This window comes from Brassica rapa, chromosome A02 (assembly GCF_000309985.2).
Source record: "Brassica rapa cultivar Chiifu-401-42 chromosome A02, CAAS_Brap_v3.01, whole genome shotgun sequence".
Lineage (NCBI taxonomy): Eukaryota > Viridiplantae > Streptophyta > Magnoliopsida > Brassicales > Brassicaceae > Brassica > Brassica rapa.
The window spans coordinates 11,716,097-11,738,567 of NC_024796.2; the positions used below are offsets into that span (position 1 = coordinate 11,716,097).

General features: G+C 34.9%; 5 protein-coding genes across 6 annotated transcripts; 3 read left to right on the forward strand and 2 right to left on the reverse strand.

The window, feature by feature from the left end:
- The first annotated feature begins 94 nt into the window (after window positions 1-94).
- LOC103852707 (probable 3-hydroxyisobutyrate dehydrogenase-like 2, mitochondrial) lies at window positions 95-1,358 on the forward strand. Its single transcript, XM_009129605.3, has one exon. It carries the CDS (start codon window positions 333-335, stop codon window positions 1,245-1,247), a length of 915 nt encoding a protein of 304 aa, XP_009127853.1. The 5' UTR covers window positions 95-332; the 3' UTR covers window positions 1,248-1,358.
- Window positions 1,359-1,600: 242 nt separating this feature from the next.
- Window positions 1,601-6,252, forward strand: LOC103853366 (zinc finger MYM-type protein 1). The gene has a single exon (XM_033286033.1). The coding sequence runs from the start codon at window positions 4,043-4,045 to the stop codon at window positions 6,206-6,208; it is 2,166 nt and encodes a 721-aa protein (XP_033141924.1). The 5' UTR covers window positions 1,601-4,042; the 3' UTR covers window positions 6,209-6,252.
- A 1,009-nt stretch (window positions 6,253-7,261) lies between these two features.
- LOC103852708 (transcription factor bHLH160) lies at window positions 7,262-8,269 on the reverse strand. Its single transcript, XM_009129606.3, has 3 exons — window positions 7,930-8,269; window positions 7,498-7,848; window positions 7,262-7,391 (listed from the first exon to the last, which is right to left on the reverse strand). The coding sequence occupies exons 1-3, from the start codon at window positions 8,218-8,220 to the stop codon at window positions 7,317-7,319; spliced, it is 717 nt and encodes a 238-aa protein (XP_009127854.1). The 5' UTR covers window positions 8,221-8,269; the 3' UTR covers window positions 7,262-7,316.
- Window positions 8,270-12,776: 4,507 nt separating this feature from the next.
- LOC103852712 (type IV inositol polyphosphate 5-phosphatase 3) lies at window positions 12,777-17,786 on the forward strand. Its single transcript, XM_009129613.3, has 9 exons — window positions 12,777-12,881; window positions 12,959-13,094; window positions 13,181-13,288; window positions 13,368-13,440; window positions 14,214-14,318; window positions 15,665-16,532; window positions 16,606-16,790; window positions 16,875-16,983; window positions 17,288-17,786. Exons 1-9 carry the CDS (start codon window positions 12,816-12,818, stop codon window positions 17,630-17,632), a joined length of 1,995 nt encoding a protein of 664 aa, XP_009127861.2. The 5' UTR covers window positions 12,777-12,815; the 3' UTR covers window positions 17,633-17,786.
- A 102-nt stretch (window positions 17,787-17,888) lies between these two features.
- On the reverse strand, window positions 17,889-21,437 carry LOC103852711 (carboxypeptidase SOL1). Of its 2 annotated transcripts, none has more exons than XM_018656956.2 (15): window positions 21,167-21,437; window positions 20,911-20,977; window positions 20,738-20,832; window positions 20,603-20,658; window positions 20,450-20,506; window positions 20,276-20,371; window positions 20,064-20,186; window positions 19,814-19,918; window positions 19,663-19,709; window positions 19,447-19,572; window positions 19,269-19,371; window positions 19,111-19,173; window positions 18,682-18,765; window positions 18,543-18,606; window positions 17,889-18,436 (listed from the first exon to the last, which is right to left on the reverse strand). In XM_018656956.2, exons 1-15 carry the CDS (start codon window positions 21,270-21,272, stop codon window positions 18,135-18,137), a joined length of 1,494 nt encoding a protein of 497 aa, XP_018512472.1. In that variant the 5' UTR covers window positions 21,273-21,437; the 3' UTR covers window positions 17,889-18,134. The 2 variants fall into 2 exon arrangements, with proteins under 2 accessions (XP_018512472.1, XP_009127858.1); XM_009129610.3 differs by having other exon boundaries at window positions 20,603-20,633; window positions 20,737-20,832; window positions 21,167-21,436.
- Window positions 21,438-22,471: the final 1,034 nt, after the last annotated feature.

The window sequence follows — 22,471 nt, forward strand, 5'->3', positions numbered from 1 at the left end:
TTGTTGCATCACAGGGTAAGCATGTGAAGGGGGACGAAGTTCAGTTCTCGTGACCTATCATTTGCATGATTTCAAGGGAAGTGAACATTAACGTGTCTGAAGAGTAGACAGACAGTCCCTATCAGTAGTCTTAAGACAAGACAGTGTCTATCTCTGTAAATGAGCACAAGATTAATAGTTAAATTATGTAATAAATAGTTAAAATCCGGAAAAACAAAAAAATAATTTATTTAATAAATTATTATTGTTGTAATGAACACACACAAAAAAAAAAAAAAAATTTTAATTATCCTCGCATCGTCGTCTCTCAGAGATTCTTCAATTATTCTCAAATGGAAACTCCACACCCGAAGCTCATCACTCCCTCGACGACTCGAATCGGATGGATCGGCATCGGAATCATGGGATCAGCCATGGTCTCTCACATCCTCGCCGCAGGCTACTCCGTCACCGTCTACGCTCGCGACCTCAAGAAGTCAACTGATCTCCAATCCAAAGGAGCTCGCACCGCCACCACCCCGAGAGAGCTAGCCGAGATGAGCGACGTCGTTTTCACCATAGTCGGAAACGCCAACGACGTCCGATCGCTCCTCCTCGGTCCCGACGGCGTACTCTCCGGCCTCAAACCGGGAGGAGTAACCGTCGACATGACTAGCAGCAAGCCAGCGCTTGCGCGTGAAGTTCACGCGGAAGCGAGGCGGAGAGACTGCTGGGCGGTTGACGCGCCGGTGTCTGGTGGCGACGCGGGAGCTCGGGAGGGGACGTTAGCGATATTCGCGGGGGGAGATTCGGAGATTGTTGAGTTGTTGTGTCCTGTGATGAAGAATATGGGGACGGTTAAGTATATGGGAGGAGCGGGGAGTGGGCAGATCTGTAAGATCGGGAACCAGATCTGCGCTGGGAGCAACTTGGTGGGGCTCGCGGAAGGGATGGTGTTCGCGGAGAAGGCTGGTTTGGATGCGAAGAGATGGCTTGACGCGGTGAAGGACGGTGCGGCGGGGTCGGCGGTTATGAGGCTATTCGGGGAGATGATGGCCGAGAGGGATTATAGGGCGACGGGGTTTGCGGAGTATATTGTGAAAGATTTGGGGATGGCGGTGGATGAGGAGGAGGGAGGTGACGTGGCGGCGATGCCTGGGACTGCTTTGAGTAAGCAGTTGTTCTCTGGGATGGTGGCGAATGGAGATGGTAAGTTGGGGATTCAAGGTGTTGTTTCTGTTATCAGGAGACTTAACGGCATGTCCTGATGCTTTCGTGTTAATGGTTTCATGAAACTTGTCTTCGGTTTGGTGTGTCTGTGTAGTGAAGTTGATAATAATATCACATGTATCAAAAGTAAGAGATGGATCTTCACATTACTAACATAACCTAACGAGTTTCTTCCACTGCTACGTTGGAGTAGATACGATACACTCGAGCTATCTTCCTCAGATCCCCTCCATCATCTCGTCCATGATATCTTCCATGTCTTATACATTGGGGGTAACGTGATAGCCACCAAATGGAATGACAATGTAGGGAACAAACTGGAGTAAAGCATATGAACGATGACCATCAAGAAAAACCTTCAATTACAACAGCCTCATGAGACAAGGTACCATCTCAAGATTGTTATGTATTCAGATAGACTACTTGCCTCCAATAGAGAATGGTAACAAGGACAGCGAGAAGCAGAGGGAAAATGGAGTTGGTACCCTTGTGCTCATCAATCGCCTCGATTGCAAATATAGTCATGATTGATTGAAGGCAACAGTCATCTACTCGAAAACCATTGAACAGAGAAGAAGTAAAAGCATCAAAATACAAGAGAAGAAAGAGGAACGAATTTAAGAAATTTCAAATTCATAATATATACTTAGAACTAAAGAAAGAACATATATTAGATCTATAAGTAAATATAAAACAAGTATAATTCTAAAAAGAATAAGGAAAACCAAATGTTATTTTTTCTAAATTTAATTAGAAACAATGTAGTAACAAACAAAATTGTGACATACTTATGTTACTTTAGATTGTGATATATGTGAAAAATATAAATAATATAATTTTTTGTTGTTAGTTATTTTCTGTATGAAGAATATAAAATTACCAGTTGTTTTGTCCGCAATTACGGACATCATTATCTTTCACTTATTTATTGATATATATATACATTATTAATTCAAAGATCATCACGATAAACTATCATTTATAATCTCAAAAAATTTAACCAAACATCAAATTATATATGACAAAATTTTATATGTGCTCATGCGAGTAAAATCATTTTACATTTACTTATTAATACATACATTACTAATTCAAAGACTATTATGATAAGTTATTGTTTATGTTCTCAAAAATTTAAATTGATATCAAATTATTTATATATGACAAAGTTATTCATCAAAATAAACATGCTCATTATTTCACTTTTTTTTTTGAATACTCTCACGTATTATATATAATTTTAAAATTATTTTATACATTTTACTCACATTTAATAACTAACTCGATATTTGATTTTCAACTATATAAAATTAAGAATTTTACTTAATTAATATTCAATTACTTTTCTTTTTTCATTTATATTTTTTTATTATTAAAATATATTATTTTGGATAACAATATTTAATAGATAGGAACTGTATTTGTTTTTAAAATACATTGAAAGATATTCTTTTTGGATAACAACATACTAATATGTATAGGGATTATCTTTTTTTGGCTAATTTTGATTATATTACTTTTAATGAATTATCTAATTTAATAAATTTAAAATTCCTTTATAATCAATAGTTTAATTTAATAAATAAATGTAATGATTCATTAAGGGTAAAAAATAGTTTAACTAATATAACTTTAATGTGAGAGCTAAGAAAAAAAATCGCAAATAATAGTATAGATACGATAATATAAGTCACTGTATCATTTGTTATTGTTTATTTAGTTCATAAAATATGTAGAAGGAATGATATAAATTAATATACATTTTATTTAAAACGCAAAAAATGATTTTTTAACATGCTACAAAATTAAATTTAAGTAGAGTAAGATGAGAGACACTATAAGATTTAAATTTTAAAATCTTATAAAACTGAAACACATTATACCTTTTTCTCATTTTTTTTTACTATGCAGCAACATAATGAATTGATGTTCATGTATCATTTGTCATATGTTTTAATTTAGAAATGAAATAAAATTTAACTATCAAATAAAAACATGTTAAAAAAAAAAATATTTGGTTGAGATTATCCAGTTTCACCCTTATACCGATGAAGTTGCTCTAAGGTATTGAGAACTATTATATTGATGTTAGTTATTTTATAATATTATATTACAGAGTATTAGAAATTTAAAATAGAAATATTAACATTAGTTTGTATTAACAGGGGCGGACGGACGTTGTTGACTACGGGGGCACGTGCCCCCTACTACTTAAAAAAAAAAATTGTATATGATATAATATATAGTTATGCATATATAAACTTGCAGGAGAAGTAAGAAATCTAGAACACATTTATTATATGTCCCTAAATCTAATCTAGCCCATTATAAAAAGAAAGATAAGTTTAGTTTTACAAAGTCCAATCTAAAACTAAAAAAAGTTAATAATGGAAGTTTTTAATTTTAACCTAGCAAATGACACTAACGTTTTCGTCGTCTTCTTTTTTCTAGTTTTTACCGACTAGATTTTTCCTAATCACAAAAGTATAACGCAGGCAAACAAAAAGAGTATTCAACAGAGAAGCTAAAAGGTAAAACTCAATGAAAATTTTGATTTATGTGACTTAAGTAATAGGAAATCGTGAGAACATAAAAAAAAAATAGTATTGTGCTATTTTTTTTTTTTTTCAGAGACAAAATTTCAATAGAAAAATATTTCAAGCCTAAAAGAAAATTTGCATCTACATCTGACAATTCTGAGGATGATTTGCCTTCTCCCAAAAAACAAGACTCTGAAATTGATTTGGAGAACTTACCCAGTGATCCTGGAGATAGGAAAAGGATAACCGAATATCTTCCGAATCAAAGAGACGAGGTAAGACGCAAATATCTTATGAGAGGTCCTTGTCAACTTTGTGGTCATGAATTTCCTAAAACATTGTTTCAAAGTAAACTGAGACGATTCAATCCCGCTTGGTTTGATCTCTATGGCGATTGGTTAGAATATAGTGTGAAAAAGGATAAAGCGTTTTGTTTATTCTGCTACTTATTCAGAGATTACACTGAAAACAAATGTGGAAGTGATGCATTTGTGATCAAGGGATTCGATGACTGGAACAAGACTGAGAGATTGCGTGATCATGTAGGAGCAGTGAATAGTTTTCACAATAGTGCGTTGAAAAGGGCCGATTATCTGATGAAACCAGAACAATCAATTGTTCATGCTTTTTATAAGCAGAATGACGCGGTTAAAAATGAATACAAGATCAGATTGAATGCTTCAATTGATGCTTGTAGGTATTTGTTAAGACAAGGACTCCCGTTTCGAGGTCATGATGAATCGGTGAATTCAGTTAACAAGGGAAACTTTTTGGAGCTTATGAAATATACTGCAGAGCAAAATGAGCTTGTAAGTGAAGTGGTGTTAGAGAATGCCCCCAAAAACAACCAGATGGTGTCCCACAAAATTCAGACAGATATAGTTCATTGCTTTGCGGAAGAAGTTATTGAATCTATTATCAAAGAAGTTGGTCATGATGTATTTTGTTTGTTGGTGGATGAATCTGCAGATGTGTCTGATAAAGAGCAAATGGCAATGGTTTTTCGCTTTGTTGATACACATGGGATAGTTAAAGAAAGGTTTGTTGGTCTGGCTCATGTGAAAGAAACATCTTCTTTATCCTTGAAGAGTGCTGTTGATTCATTTTTTGCGAAACATGGATTGAGTATGAAGAAGTTAAGAGGACAAGGTTACGATGGAACGAGTAATATGAAGGGCGAATTCAATGGGCTGAGAGCTCTAATTCTGAGAGAATGTAGTTCTGCATATTATGTTCATTGTTTTGCTCATCAACTCCAGTTAGTTGTCGTTGCAGTTGCTCAGAAGCATTTTGAAGTTGGAGACTTCTTTGATAAGATTGCTGTCTTGTTAAATGTGGTTGGTGCTTCTTGTAAGAGGAAAGATAAGGTTCGAGAAGACCACCGGAACAAAATTAAGGAAAAAACTAAGAAAGGGGAAATCAAGACTGGAAAAGGACTGAACCAAGAGGTTTCGTTTCAAAGACCCGGTAAAACTCGTTGGGGTTCTCATTACGAGACATTGCTGCGGCTGGTTGATTTGTTCGCTTCTATTATTAAAGTTCTTGAGTATGTTGAAGTCGATGGAAGTGATGGTATCAAAAGACGCCAAGCTAATGGTCTTCTCAAGTATTTCCACACCTTTGATTTTGTGTTTTACTTACAGTTGATGTTGCTTCTTCTTGGGATCACAAATAGCTTGTCAAAGGCTCTTCAAAGGAAAGATCAAGACATTTTGAATGCTATGTCACTTGTGAAATCTACCAAGCAACAATTATACAAGATCAGAGATGATGGATGGGAATCTCTGATCAATAAAGTTTCTTCCTTTTGTGAGAACTACAAGATTGAGTTCCTGGTTATGGATGATGAATTTGATTCAAGGAATTCAAGAAAAAGAAGCAATATAACCAACTTGCATCATTACAAGGTGGAGTGTTTTTACACTATATTGGATATGCAGATTCAAGAGTTTAATGACCGTTTTGATGAGGTAAACACAGAATTACTTGGCTGCATTGCTTCCTTGAGCCCCACTAATTCATTTCAGGAGTTTGATCAGTTAAAAGTTATGAGATTGTCTGAGTTTTATCCTGAAGATTTTGGTCCTATCGAGCGGATTACTCTTGAGCATCAACTAGGTCTCTATATTGACAACATTCGGGAAGATGAAAGATTTTCTAACTTGAAGGATCTTGGGGATCTTGCATGCATGATGGTGAAGACAAAGAAACATCTTTCACATCCTCAGGTTTATCGGCTTTTAAAGCTAGTTTTGATTTTACCTGTTGCCACCGCTACAGTTGAAAGATGTTTTTCAGCGATGAAGATTGTGAAGACTAGCTTGCGAAACCGGATAAGTGATCAGTTTTTAAATGATTGCGTTGTTTGCTTTGTTAAAAAAGAATTGTTTGAGAAAGTAACAAATGAAGTAGTAGTGAAAAGATTCCAGAATATGGAGTCTCGTAGAATAAATTTGTAAGATACTTTTTGTTTTGAAATTTTTTTTATTTAAAAGAGTTAAGTTATTAAAGTGCCCCCGATTGATAATAGTTCTGGATCCGCCACTGTTTGTATAGTTTTTTGTTAGGTTGCATGGAATCATAAAATGATACTTGGAAATGAAGCGTTTCAAAAAATAAAAAAATGATTTAAAAAAAATAGAAATGGAGACGTTTTGGAAACTCTGTATAAGCTTGATTTGTTTTGTTTTATTTAAGAGAGAAAACCAAGTAATAGAAGTGTTGTCTTTCTTTGTGCAATTTATAAAAAAAAATTAGAAAATAAAAACGTGTTATCCTTAGTCAAAATGCAGTCAGTTCATTCGAGGTCAAATCATTATACGAAAATGATAACAAGTATCAAATTAAAGATGATATTAAAAATACAAGTTAACAATTAGTCATGAATATATACAAAAACATCAAATCAAATGAAAAATAGTTATTCGTTTGCATTTTCAAATCAAAATTTCGAGTTTCTAAAATGAAAATGCAAGTTTTCATCGTATTTCCAAAATGAGATTTTTTTGAAACGCTTTTTTGATGCAACTCCACAAGTTTCCAAGAAATTTTGATTCTGCAACATTTCTGAAACAAAAAAGGGACCTCGAACGAAGTTTCCATACAACATAGGTTTTTTTTGTGTATTAATAAGAACTAAAAAGATTACATATGTTACAATTTCCTCTTAACTCGTGCAAATTGGTGGCAACGGCGTGAATTTACCTAATTGGTCGGGCCAAACTTGAGTACAAGCATGCTCCAAGCTCAACGCCAACATTTCTTATAATCGAGTTCAAACTTGTTCCTTTAGAATGATTAAATTGTCACAAAACTCCACGAATCTAATTCAACATTCTCACAACTTGTTTTGATAAGTACGAACCACGCGAGTTCAATCAAAAAATTGCTTATTTAATTAGTATCACTAAGAAAGATTTTAAGCAAATGAAAACATATTCTACATGTAAATATGATTTATGAGATTTCTGATTTATGATATTCAAACACCAAACCAAACATCATCAAATATGCGTCATCAAAGTTATTCCATAGTCTTCATCTCAATTTCATTTTCATTTTGTCTTGTCAAGAGAGCGTAGAAATGATGTTGTTCTTCAACACTGTGATGTAGTCTTCACCTTCAGATGGCTTTTCATCAATCTACATTTTTCCATAAACTTCTCAACTGTTAGCACATTTACTGGATTCTATAAAAAAAACCTAAAATGAAGGAAAAAAGAAGTATAGATAATGAGCAAACACGTACTTTACCATGGAAATTGTAGCAAACCACCCTTTGATCTCGGCACACTAGAGACGTGGAAGCACTTAAAATACTAAAACCTTGCATCTCCATTACGTGAATCAAGTTAGAGAACTCATCTTCTTTAACCCTTTTCATGCTTATCTGCACAACGACCTCACCACCTGATCCCTCCAATTCAAGAACCGAGATTGTTCGATTATGAGGATCTTGTGGCACTAATACCCGGGACCTCCTGCTCTCGATTGCTTCAACAAGCTTCTGCTTTCTGAGAGTTAGCTCTTCAACTTCATTATGTAGCTTGGGAATGTAAGTGACCACTCTATCCATTATAGACGGCGCACACCATTTCTTCTGTTAACAAGCCTAATCATAGTCGATATGATTGATATATGTATACGTATATATTCAAAAGCAAAAGGGAGATTATCAAACCTTGGAGGAAGAAGAATGATCAGGAAGAAGAGTGCCGAGAGTGAGGTAAGAGGCATGAAGTCTCAGCCTCCTTAGACGCTCATTGGCGCTACGTTCTTGTTTCTTTGCTACACTACTTGGGCCATGAGCATCTTGATCATGTAATACTACTACTACTTCCTTCCCTTTACTTTCTGATTGAATTGGGCACGTATCGTCCTTCTCTCCGGACGCACCGATAGTTTCTGCAGGGATATGCAAGAGATCGTCTACGTCTAGTAAACTGGATGCAAAAGTCTGATGATTGTCCATACGCACCAACGGAAAGAGAAACAAATATGGCAACAACAAAGAGGCTTCGATCTCTCTTCTATTACACGTACGAGATGGTCTTAATGTATACTCAACCTAATTAATCAACCTCTAAACCCTAATCAAGTTAACAAGATGATCATGAATGACGATATGATATATGTATGTTGGTGTGTATATACATATAATAGAGATATAAATAAAGATATAGATTGGAATGAGCCCAAGTCAACCCCCACAAGTAGTATCTATGAGAATGAATAATAACAATGCAATTAAGCCCCACAAACTATATTTTTTTAAAATAAAGCATTCCAAAGGCAGTCTTATATATACAAAAAAAAATGTAAACTCAAATATATTAGAAGATAATAAGTAAAAATAAAAATAAAGACAATCTTAAATTTACAGCTCACACCAAGTTGGCCGGAGTGGGGAAGACAGTACTCCAGTAGTATAATATCATGGGCTCTGCAGTACAATACCGGTAAGAGAGAAAAACAAAAAAAACAAAAAAAACGAAAAGGAATCTTAAGACAGAACCAAAGATTCTTACCTGATTCATCTTCTTCATAAGGATGCATAGGTAGTCAAAGTCTCAGTTTTTCCTAATGTCTTGTCTGGTTTATGTGTATGTACGCAGGTCTTTTATGCAGTACAAATGGTGTTAAACTGTAGTACACAGTACTTACATTATTGTAATTATTATTTTTTAAGAATGTATTCGTTGGGATACATGTAATCCGGACTCCCCACTCTCTTCTATAAGCCCTTGATTTTTACAATTCCTCATTTGTATGGAATCTATTGTATTAATTAATATATCTCTAATGTATTATAGTCTTTAAAAGAAGAATTAACTCCAAAGCTCAATTGAAATTTCACTCCGACCTCACTTCATTTTAGAGTGAGAAATTGAATAATGAATTATAAAAAGATACAACAATGTTTCATTCTTGAAGCAAAAAAGTGGAATTGAATATATCCTATTTCATTATGGAGTTTGCAGTAGAAAATAAATTAAATATGATTTAAAGATGATCTAACCCTTGTGTTTTCAGTCCAGATATTGTGTGTTTTCAATTACTTTTATGATTTTCCTTTCTTTTCATAAATTTATGTTTATGTGTTTCTCCTTCGTTTTTTCTACTAGTGCTGTCTTAGTTTGGTCGTTTTACTTATAGACTTAAAAAAAATGATAAACCGTTCTCCAAGAAAATGTTAAATCATTGGTGGTCACGTGTTAGGAATATTTGAGTGTAGTCGGATTCGAAATCAGTTCGCCTTAGCGATGCTGGAACACCATGCTACCACCCGACCACTAGCACGTGGTTTTTACTTATAGACTTTCACATGTAATATGCTTACGCGGAAGGGGCTCACCGACAATGGTGACTTGGAAGACTGTTTGGATCAGCAATCTTCAAAAATTTATTGCTGCCAAGGATGCTATGCAAGGTATGGAGAGCTATCCCAGAACGTGGATGTTGTGCTTCTAAAGCTACCAGACAATTTGTACTATCACTGAGGTATATTATATCCTATTCACTCGATCGTGGGATATTTCCTTTTGTCTCAGTTGAGTAATCTTCTCATATATAAACTAATTAATTACAGCTGATCTTATCATCTTATACCAGTCCCTAAGTTGCAGCATGGGTTCACACACTCCCAAGCTGCCGTGGAAACTTGTAAAGAGAAATGATGTAAAGCTTTTAGTAAAAATGTGTGCATATTGTAAAGAAGCTGGTATATGGTGAATTTGAACTGCTCCCATTTGTACCTTTTCTCGCGAACAAAATGTATGTATGTCTCTATATGCTTTGTTCGTTGATGCAGTTCGTTGATGCTGAACATGATTAGAAGAGAGATAGACTACAATTATGTTATCACAAAACACCACTGTTGCTTGGCGAAGAGGCTGTCCCATTTCAAGCAGTAGATTACATATCTGACACGCCTCAGCTACCCCTTATATTATGCATTTGCCTCTCGCCCTCTGCACTGGACTTTAACACTGTTGGTTGTCTCTTTGCAGACCACGATATAAGATTGTCTCCTAGGACTGATCTTAAAGCACTACTGGGTTCTAGTCAGAAGGTTTCTTAAAATACATATGTATATATATAAATATATATATGATTTAATTATAAGTTTCTAAAAATTACAGGAAACTCAACCAAAAAGTTAGTATATTTTTAATTAAATACTAATATATATATATATATATGTTTGTATTTTAAGAATCTTGTGACTAAAATTTTCATTAGAGATGCTCTTATCATCTTATGCATACATGCTGAATAAGAAGAGTTTGCATTTTTTTCTTTTCTTAGAACATCTCCAATAAAAGATTGGAGGTGTTATAAATAGTTTCTAATGATTAAAATTAAAGAAAAAATAAGAAATTAAAAGAAAAGTAGGAGGAAGGTTACCTTAAAATTCTAAAATTAGATCTTTTTAGAATCTCATTAGAGCTTACTATGATTAAATTCTTTTTATTTAAGTCAATTAAAATTAATCAGTAATTTTTATCAAATTAAAATAATAATAAAAATTTCTTAATAACCTTCAAATGAGAAACTTACCAATGAGGTTGCTAGACATCTCCATCTCTACTCCATTTTTTTTTCTCTAAAATGGAGTAAAAATGAATATGGAGTAATGAATGCTCCAACCCAACTCCATAATAAAATTTACTCCATAAATGAAGTTGTCTATTTTCCGTGTGTTCATCGCTCCATTATAGAGTAGAGTTGGAACAATTTTACTTCATTTGGAGGAAAAATAAAGTTATACATTGGAAATGATCTTACGATTCTTCTAACGGTTCTTTTTATCGATTTGGTCTTCTCATAAATGCCACTCTTCTAATTAAAATTATCATATCAGATCGAAGTTCAAAATGTAACAAGAGAACACTCGAATTTACAAATCTATTGAACAACAGCTAGCGATAGGCCCAACCTTGTTAATGGACCTAATCAGTAGATGCGTCAAATATGAATGGACCCGACCGTCGCGTTTATTGAACTTACATTTTTAATAATGGGGTAATGCGGTCGGCGATTCAATTTATTGCATAACATTCTTGGTTTGGATTCCGGTTTAGACGTTTGCCTTTATTAATATAGGGTTTAGACGTTTTGGTTATAAAAGACGGTATCAGACGTTTTGGTTATAAAAGACGGTATCAGACGTTTTGGTTTTTAATGCGGTGGGAGGTTCAGTTTATATTGCGTTTCTCGTTCTTCTTTTCTGCTATTCAGAAAGTAAATTTGTTTATTTTCACATCTTCCTCACATTCGTACATATTGCAAAAAACTTCTGGCACGGTAAAAATTTCAAAGATCAACTGAATGGTTAATAACTTTTTCTGGTTAAATTTACAAACTTTTTATTTGGTCTTGTATTCAATTTCCAACCTCTAAAATGTAACTCATTGATAATGATATATTTGGAGCAATTTGATAGGTTATATGTTTATTTTCCAATAGTGGTTATGCTTTTCTTTTCTTATAATATTTTAGAAAGAACCTTGTCATATATTTTGACAATAATAGTTCGAGCCGCCCCACAATTATTATAGTTGGCTACTATAAATATTATTTTTCCTGTATTCGACACAATTGTTGCGAATGATATAAATGACAACATATGCCGTTTTATATGTTTTGGCATTAATGCGAATTTGTTTTTATTTGATCGAAAAATAGAGTAAAATAAATGTTTTACGATATGCATGGAAAGTTAATAATTTGCTGGGTATAGTGCCTTAGTGGTATACACATTATACGAACGAGTGACTCACGCTTCTACCACCCCACCTAGCACCACTTCCTTTCCAAACTCACTTTTTCTGTTTATCTATTGAATATATGATTAAAGAACTTACAACGTTAATCTTGTGAGCAAATAGATAATTTATCAAAGAAAAGATCATGCAGAATCCACTTTAATATTCATGAAAGTAGTTGAATTGCGGTCCAAAAGTTAAAGTCCAAATATAGCTGAGACAATAAGTTTTATGTAAAATTTCAGATTAAAAATAGCTCCCGTGGGAGTTGTTGACCGCGTCCAATATGTACCTTGTGTGCATATTTTATAGTTCATTTTTGTATAACAAGGGTTATATTTTGTAGTTTTTGATTCCTTATATATTGGCAAACAACTTTTGATTGGTTGATACAATCAATGACCATAACGTAACAAACTAATATACTGTGGTCTAATCTTTGAAAAGTTCACCATATAAGTTTAGATAGGGACCGGACAATAATCCGAGTTATTGTAATTTTCATCAAATGAAGCAATTCTATAATGCCTATAGACAGTAAAATAACTAAACATTTTTCATATGCGAGTTGGGGATTCTGGTTATAATTTCCCTATTTTAAATGCAAAATTAATCCCTATTTACTTTTTAAATGCAAAATTAACCATAGAGTCAAGAGAAGAATTATTGTTATTACGCCATTATTAATATTTTTATTTTTTATATAAAATATTCAACAAAAAAAACAAGATAAGACAAAATTTTAAAAGTTTCAGCACTTTCCTCTTTATTAAAAAAAAGATCTATAAATACGATTTCCATGTCGTCTTCAGTTGCTGAACCTGCCGGGACGATGAAGAAACGCTACCGTTGTCAGAAATTTCAGGTAAGATTCGTTGTGTGTCGTTAAGGTTAAATATTGGTTCTGAACAAAAAAAAGTGTTGGATGATTTGATAACACAGAGACTATGGGCAAAGCTGGTGATGAGGAAGTGGTTGAACAGAAGTGCTAGTGAGCCTGACTATGGTGCCGATACTGAAGACGAATCCGAAAACGTCGACGTTGGACTTGAAAACTATTACTCCAGCTCCGATGAAGGTTCTTGTTTCTTCTTTCTTTCTCTCTCTCAGGAGTCACCGGTTCTTCTTTTCCGGTTACCTAAGCCGTTTAAATCGGTTTAACAGATGGTGAAATATCTAGCACACGAAGAAGTGAATCTACTCAATCAAGGGTATGTGAAAACGGGGAGGATGCCATGGCCGCCGCAGCTGCCGCGGAGTTTATTAACAATGGTAATGTCACTTGCATATGTAGTTTTTAGATGCATATTTTATGAATAAATCTTTTAAGTATTTTTTTTAAAAAAATCAGATGCTCCAATGAAGTTAAGGAGAAGAAACTCGGAAACATTTAGAGCACAGTATATTAACAACAAAGAAATAAGGTACAGTTTCTGATGTTTCTTTAGATTTATTTGTATTTTTGTTGTATATTTATTTTTATTATAGTAGTACTATATATAAGGGGGAATTGTCAATAATAGCACATTTTGAAGTTTATATCTCAAAAATAGCACTAGAAGGAGAAAGACACAAAAATGACATTCATTAAAGGGTAAAATATCTCTAATACACTTAGTTTAAAATTAAATAAACAAATAAAAATAAATAAAAATAAATAAAATAAATAAAATAAAAATAAAAAATAAAAAAATAAATTTTTTTTATAGTTCCAGATTATATGTTTTCAGATTCGAAATTTTTATAATTTTTTTTTTTGAAACTTTTTTTCAAAATTTTTTTAATTTTTTTTTAATTTTCTTTTTATAATTTAAAATTACTTTTTGAAACTGTTTTTAAAATTTTTACTTTTTATTTTAGTATTTATTTTTTATAGAATTTTAAACCCTAATTCCAAAACCCTACCCCTTAACTCTAAACCCTAAGGTTTGGATTAATTAACCCAATGGATATAAGTGTACATTTACCTATTTAATTAAACCTATTTTTGTGACTTTGAGCCTTGAGTGCTACTTTGGGAACAAAAACTTGGTTTGGTGCTATCCTAGTCATTTTCTCATATATAAGTTATAGTCTACTCTTTTGTTTTTTTGGAACAAATAGTCTACTCTTTTTTTGTTTCAATCTTGCTGGGTGAAATGGAGACATAACACATAACATGTCGGAATTGAAGTAACGAAAACTTGTTGTTGTACAGAGTATGTGTTGGTACGTGGAACGTAGGAGGAACGTCACCACCTTCTGATCTTGACATCGATGACTGGATCGAAATTAATTCTCCTGCTGATATTTACGTTATTGGGTAAGCAATTTTATTTTCACAATATGTTCATGCTTCTTATAATTGAATTATTGTTTCTGTAAAATATAATAGAATAGATATATTATTGTGTTGTGTTTAATAAGAGAATACAATATGCATATATATAGTGGTAACATTAACATAATGTTAACACTAGATAATGCTAACTTTCCTAAACACTTAATGTAAATATGCTAGAATATCTTGAGAGTAACTTGTTCTTCAAGTCTTTCCTTTTAGTCTTCATGGTCTTCATGGGTTTCATGGGCTTCACAATCTTGGTCCGTAAGATACACATCTTACGGCCCACATATCTCTAATACTCCCCCGCACGACAAACGTGGGATGCAACACGCAAATCTGCAATCACAAAGCAGACCACGTATGTCGTGGACACTATGTCGAGAAAAACAAATCAGTAGGTTTCTCCGAGAATAAACTTCAACTTTAGACAAGGAGGGATGAAAACTTCAGCTTTTCTTTGGTCTTGACAATGGGAATACATCCCGTGGGCGCAACTACAACTCCACAAATAATCGTCCTTAACTCGGACAGTCCATAACTCGGACTAAACAACTTGACCTAAAAAAAAAATTGAGCGTTCTACTAGAACTCCCCCGTAATGGTTAAACTATAACCAATAAATCCCAAACTATGGGAAACAAAACACTCTGAGAAATTCTAAACTATAGAATAGATCTCAAAAAAATAAACAACTGTGAAAACCCGATCTTTTAACCTAAGGACCTTTTCAAACATCTCTCAATAACCCCTAGACCAAACCATAAGAAAAAAAAAATCTAAACAAAAACAAAGCAGGTAGAACAAAACCTATTGCACTTAACTAAATATAAAAAGAAAACAAAACCCTAATAACACAAAACCCCAGCGACTCATATTACCACGTCTTCATCGTCATTACCGTCACCATCTTCTTCAACATCGCCAACACCAACGATGAACGCCATCAAAGCTCTAAACTTATAATGCGGAAGTTTTAATTTCGATCCCAAAGAATCGTCTGCTCTGATACCATGTAAAATATAATAGAATAGATATATTATTGTGTTGTGTTTAATAAGAGAATACAATATGCATATATAGTGGTAACATTAACATAATGTTAACACTAGATAATGCTAACTTTCCTAAACACTTAATGTAAATATGCTAGAATATCTTGAGAGTAACTTGTTCTTCAAGTCTTTCCTTTTAGTCTTCATGGTCTTCATGGGTTTCATGGGCTTCACAATCTTGGTCCGTAAGATACACATCTTACGGCCCACATATCTCTAATAGTTTCGTTCATGTTATTTATGCTTTTTTTTTATTTGTTTGGTATGAAGTTTACAAGAGGTTGTACCTTTGAATGCTGGAAACATACTTGGAGGGGAAGATAATCGACCGGTGGCGAAATGGGAAGAAGTAATCAGAGAAGCATTGAACAGAGTCAGACCAAGACACTCGGCGGTTAAAAGTTACAGTGATCCACCATCTCCAGGGAGATTCAAACCATTTGAGGAAACACACGATGTTATAGAGGAAGAAGTAGGGTACGAGAATGATAGTGACTCTGGCGTTGAGATTCACCCTATTGACGAGGAGGATGTAGAAGAAGAAGAAGATAGCGAGTTAAAACATGACGGTGGAGTTATCAGCGAAGTCAACACACTCGTTGACCTGAAGTCCGGTTTGCCGGTTGTTGAGATCAACAGAGAGTTCTCTTCTCATAATAAGCTAGACAGACAAGTCTATTTACGTTCTAAAAGCTTTGAGAAGAGGAGGAACCATGATGATTCCTCTAAAACCGGTATGAAAACGCTAAACCGGATGCTGAGTGGACAAGAAAGGATCGGTTTAAGCTGGCCTGAACCGCCTTTGAACATGTTAGGACCATCAAGCGTTCTCGATAGACAGCCGTCTATTAAGACATATACCTCCTTACAGACATTAAAGTCTTTCAAGGCTTACAATTCGTTTAAGTCTGTAGCCGGACACAACGTTGGGATATCGCCGGAGGTATTAGCTCTAGCGTCCATGGACCTGAAGTCGCTGATGGAGAGGAAACGAAGACCGGCTTATGTGAGGCTGGTGAGTAAGAAAATGGTTGGGATTCTTTTGACCATTTGGGTTAAACGAAGCATGCGAAAACACATTCAAAACGTTAGAGTCTCTACTGTTGGAGTTGGTATCATGGGATATATTGGTAACAAGGTATGTAAAATATTACATATTATTATGTTACATTGTTTCAAAATCTTATAAAGTGATTTTGTGTGGTATGCAGGGAGCTGTGTCTGTGAGTATGTCGATAAACCAGACGTTCTTCTGTTTCATATGCACTCATTTGACGGCAGGAGAAAGAGAAGTTGATCAGATCAAGAGGAACTCCGATGTTCATGAAATACATAAAAGAACAGTCTTTCACTCTGTCTCAGCACTTGGACTTCCTAAGCATATCTACGACCACGAGTCTGTCTTTTTTTTTTTCTCTCTCTTTTGCTAACTTTCTTATATAAGTTTCTATAACTTTACTCTGTTTTCACCTCGTTGCAGAAGAATAATCTGGTTAGGCGATCTTAACTATCGGCTTAATTTATCGTATGAGAAAACCAGAGACCTCATCTCCAAGAAAGAATGGTCCAAGTTACTTGAATATGATCAGGTAATAATAAACGTTTTTTAACTGTTACAATTTGGATCCAGGATAGGTCTTGAAAACTATAAGGAGTGAAACCATTATGAACTGAAAACTAAATGATCAAAGACATGTTTTTCATAATCAGTTTAATTAACAGTCAAATAATATTATACATATTAGCCACTTTAATGTTAGAAGCGGCTACCAATTTTTTGTCTCGCTATATCCAAGGCCAACTCAGTTCAGATTTGCAAATACGATATTTAGAAAACTATTAAAGCTCTAGTAATCAACTTGACACATTTTTACCTATGAACATATGTTGCAGCTGGTAAAGGAATACAAGAAAGGTCGAGCATTTGACGGATGGTCAGAAGGAACCCTACAATTTGCACCTACCTATAAGTACCAAGCAAAATCAGAGGAGTACACTGGGGCCAATGGAAAGGCAGCACTGAGAAAACCAGCTTGGTGTGACAGAATACTATCTTATGGTAAAGGGATGAGGTTGGTTCATTACCACCGAACCGAGCATAAATTCTCAGATCATCGTCCGGTTACAGCAACATACATGGCTGAAGTCGAGGTGTTTTGCACGAGAAAGCTTCAGCGAATGTTGACATTTACGGATGCAGAGATAGAAGACGAGTCACTTGTGGCCGTAGTCGTTTAAAACAAGAATAAATAAAGAAGAAACCTAAAATTGGGTGTTTGTCCTACATGTGAAGTATTGACGACATAGTTTAGCAATGTAATATTCATTCTTCGGATGCGTTTTAATCTGATGTATACCATTTTATATAACAAGCTTACTATGATGGTAACTATCTCCTCTGTTCTTCTTTGAAGCCGATAAAAGCATGAATCCCTATTATATCTTTAGCTTCATGCTTAAACTTTTAAATTTCATTTGTCAACGCAATTTTTAATTATCTTTTAGAAAAACAATCAAACACTAAATCAAGACATTTCAGTTCTCTAGACGAGATAGGAAATTAGGAACACACCAAACTTCTGGTAGTAAGAGATGAGATGTAACACCAAAACACATGATAGTACAACTCTTTCAGCACTGGTATGATTTATATCAAATGTTTACTGGGCAACAACTACACGAGGAATGGGCTCAAAGGGGTTCGAACTCTGGTTTTTGCTTATTAGAGAAAAAGAGTTAATCATACTGTTGTTGATCTCCTAGAGGATTGTCTTTGCTTCCACAGGTTAGATCTCACTCTTTTTTGCAACAAAAAGAAGAGGAAAGCTACAACCACCACAAGCGCAAACGTGATTCCGTTATTAGTCTCCGTGAAAAAGCGCGTTAGAAGTAACGGCTGACCGTAGCTACAGTCACAGTTGCTTCTCAGAAGTTTGCCTCCATAACTTGCGTCTGGGATGAGAATGAAATCAGCGGTGACAGCGTTTTCGCCTAACCAAACAGTTGTTGTCTTCGGTTTATATCCAGGAGAGGACGCTGTGACTGCAAATCAGCAGATTGAAACTCAAAATGATGCAAAGGTATTCAACAATAACAACATATAATCACACATATTTTTAAAGCTAAAGGTGAGGAGAGAACATCAGACCTTCATATATTTTTCCAGGTTCAAGCAACCGGTGGTAGTCTGCATACGCTTGATGGGCTTTAACCTGGAGAGGACAAGGATTAGGACGAGTACTGAAGAACTAACAAAATTCATAAAACAATGTTAATATGAGTATTACCGTATAGTTGATTCCCTTGACCACAACAAGCCCAGGCAGTGGCTTTCCCTGGTCTAATGAAAAGATCCGACCATGAACTCCTGTCTAATGTAGAGAGAGGAGAGCGGTCTTAATAAAAGAGAGAAAAATACAAAAGGATGCACGCAAAGGCACTAAATATCAAGTCATTTTAGAATTCCGATGCAATTTATACCTTATTTAATAAATAAGCTTAATATTAATTACAAAATGCATTGATATTAAAAAAATTATCATCTCAAATACTATTGATTAACTAATATGAATATAAATGCATTTGAATATAAATGCATTTCAATCATTTTTTTAATGCGTGAGAAATGTCAAAGTAACACGGAACGGAGAGTATATTAATGATATAACAAGATTAAAATGTTGGGTTTTGAAAATAATGATTAAAACGGTGCATACCTTCACTAAGCTAGCAACAAGATTCAGCATGCTCTTTCTGTTGTACTCCCAAATCGTGGGAAGCTGAAAAAGAGATACGAACTCTGTCAGCTAACTGCTTAGTAGAATAGAATCCAAGGAGAAACAGGTTAACGCATATGAATATAAGAGTTAGAGACCTCTGAGGCACGAGGCCACTTGTTGTCACTTATTTCCAGAGTCAACTCAAAGCATCCTCCATGTATGTAATTCCAGTCCTGCATCCCACCATATATTGGGTACCTGCAGAGAGCGTTTTTGCTTAAAGAACTAATCATTTGTTGGAGAAGACAGAGGAAGTGGATCAGATGTTGATACCAGGATGCTCCATTTGTGATTCCATCCTCAAACTCTATGCTGAAAGACATGTTACGGTGAGATTTGCTGTATAGACTCGCCAAGAACCGGAATGTCTGATCATCAGGACACCCATAATAGTATTTCCTGTAAGAAACAGCTACATGGTTATTGCATTGCACAAGGGACCACACAATTATATACAAAAAAAAATCATTTTGAAGAGAAGCAAACTACCTCTTATCCTCCGTACCATCCCATGGAAAATTTGCTACCAGGGCACCCTGTAACAAACCAAGGTATCCACAAGCAACAGTCATTACTACTTGTTGTGGAATTAAACCCTTCGGAGAATATTTAAAGTAAGCTTCCAAATCTAGAAACTTACCCCATGCAAAGTAGCTGACGCTGTGAATCTTATATCTCTCAGCCAATTCATAATAGCCGTAGTTTCAGGTTGCCTCAAACTCAAGTCTTCGTTTATGGGAAAGAACTGCGACATTAAGTATGTGTTAAGCACCCAAACGTGACTAATGACTATATGAACAACCAAAACAAATAAAATTTAACTAGACAGTATTCATGATTACTCCGAGCATGGTACTTATGAAAGTGAAAAGCACCAATAGACAAGTCACCTGGTCAGGGAAGTCGCGATTTAGATCAACATTGTTTGCATTGTTACGTCTCCTGACTGAAAAGCCATCTGGATTCAGTGATGGCAGTATATGAAGGTGAACGTTTTCTACAATCAACTTAGCCTGCATACCAAAATATAGATAATATCAGTGTAGGCCTAGAACATTTTTTTTCACAAATCCAGAACAAAAGAAGCAGAAAGATCAATTACCAACGGATCTTTCTCATAGTTATCACAAATCCAGTTTGCAAGACGTAATAAGAGCTCACGCCCTACAGGTTCGTCTCCGTGTACATTCCCAATGTACTGCATGAACAAATTATTCAACTAATTAGGCTTTCATCAGCAGGAATCATAACTGATAATCACAGAGAGATATTTAACCTTGAATGCAGGTTCAGCCTCAATCTCTCCAGGCTTGTCTGATATCTCTATGACCCACTATAAAAGGCAAAACAAGGCAACAGTGAGATTAAGACACGCACTTTGTAAAAACAATAAGATTCAGTTTTGGTAAAGGTAAGAAGAGTGGATTACCAAAGGAAACCCATTGACACTCTTCCCGATGCTGAAAGGACGTTCCAGAAAACCCTCAAAGAGAGAAATAAAGAACCACAAATCAACAACACCATATTACTAAATCAAGAACATCAGCCAAGTGATCAATTTACCTGTACAATCTCGAGATCTTGCTGCATCTCTTGGTGAAATCTTTCATTGCTTTCTCAAGATCAGCATTCGTCATGTACCCTCGAGTCAGTTCCACACTTTATGCAATAAAAAAAACATAGCTATCAGTAACACAAGACACTAAGAACATCACAGTAACACCCAAACAACATTACCTCGGTCGCTTTTCTTCTTGCGCAAATAAGTGCCTCGCAGTACCATGAAAACTAGCATTTCCATCACCTAATAAAATATTAATACACAAAACAAAAAAAATCAAGATTAACTAAAAAGCAGCAGTTATGCATAAACCTTAACTAATGTCTGAACCGTTACATGTCATATCTGACATTATGCCAATTCAAACCAAGCGCAATCAATGAAGGAAATAATCAATCTGCGAGACGTAAAGTATATATTTTTACGGCGGACCTGGCTGGATGTAGTCGGAGTGGCCGCCTCTAGCGGCGATCTTCGGAAGGAAAACGCAGATCGCCGTGAAAAAGAGGAGACTTTGAACGAATCTGAGCTTGATCATAGCTATAAAAGAGCAGATCACACTCTCTATCTCAGTTCCTTGCTGTTTGATTCGTAGTTAAAGCAGTATCGGGTTCTCGGGGCTCCACCATTGATGGGTATATGAAGAGAGAACAGTGAGGGAGGGAAGAACCGAAGAAGGAGGTGGTGGGTGGGCATTAAACAGTTGACCCTGAAGATCGAAGCAAAGGTACGACAGTTTGGGCTTTGAGTATGTGGGTTACTATATCTTAATGGGCCCAGTTATTTTCAATATTTATTTTCATATACAATTTATTTTTTCTAAGAATGCTAATAATGATATTAGCATGAGTGTGTATACAATTCATATACAATTTACACAAGTCATGTATTACATGACTAAGAAATGAGCAGACCAAAATGTTAATTCACTGATTAGTACACTTAAACAAGACATGTATTTACCATCTGAAAAAATAGGTGATGAACTGATAAGTTTCTTGGGCTTCCAACTTAAAATCAATTGGCAATTAGCGGATTGGCTCAAGTCCCTTATATATTACCCAAGTTTTTTTCATATTTCCGATGTGAGATATTCTCTCCAATATGGACTCATGATCATACGTTGAGAATTGGATTCCACTAATCTTACTTTCGTGCTCCAATACTCTATTCAAAGGCTGTGTGAGATATTTGTTGTGAATGACCCGATGCATTATGCATTGTGTGAGGTATTCTATTCATGCACTCCAAATGTTCATGCTGGAAGCTTTATGCTTAATTAGAGCCAAATATTTGTTACCAGATATTCAATTCCCCGTCTAATATGATATTGTTGCTTTGGATCTAATTCTTTACAGATTTGTTCTAAGATCAGTTAATTTCCCAAAATGTCTTATAGTAGGATTGAATCATATATAACATTTTTTTTTTTTATGTCTAATATCCGATGTAAGATTTGGATTGTAAATTTATTCTAACAATCCTCTCTTCAAACCAAACCAAAGATCACGTAACCTTTACCAATTTGTTGTGACGGACCAAATGCACTCCTTGGCCATATGCTATACTAGAGCTAGGTTGGATGTCTATGTTGGAGACCAGATGCTTAACTAGTGCCAGATATCTGTCACCAAATGCTGAACATATTTATCCGTTTTATACCTAAACCCTCACGAATTTATTTTTGGGTTGGCTACTCTCCAAAAAATCTCGTACTAAATAGAATTGGACCATATA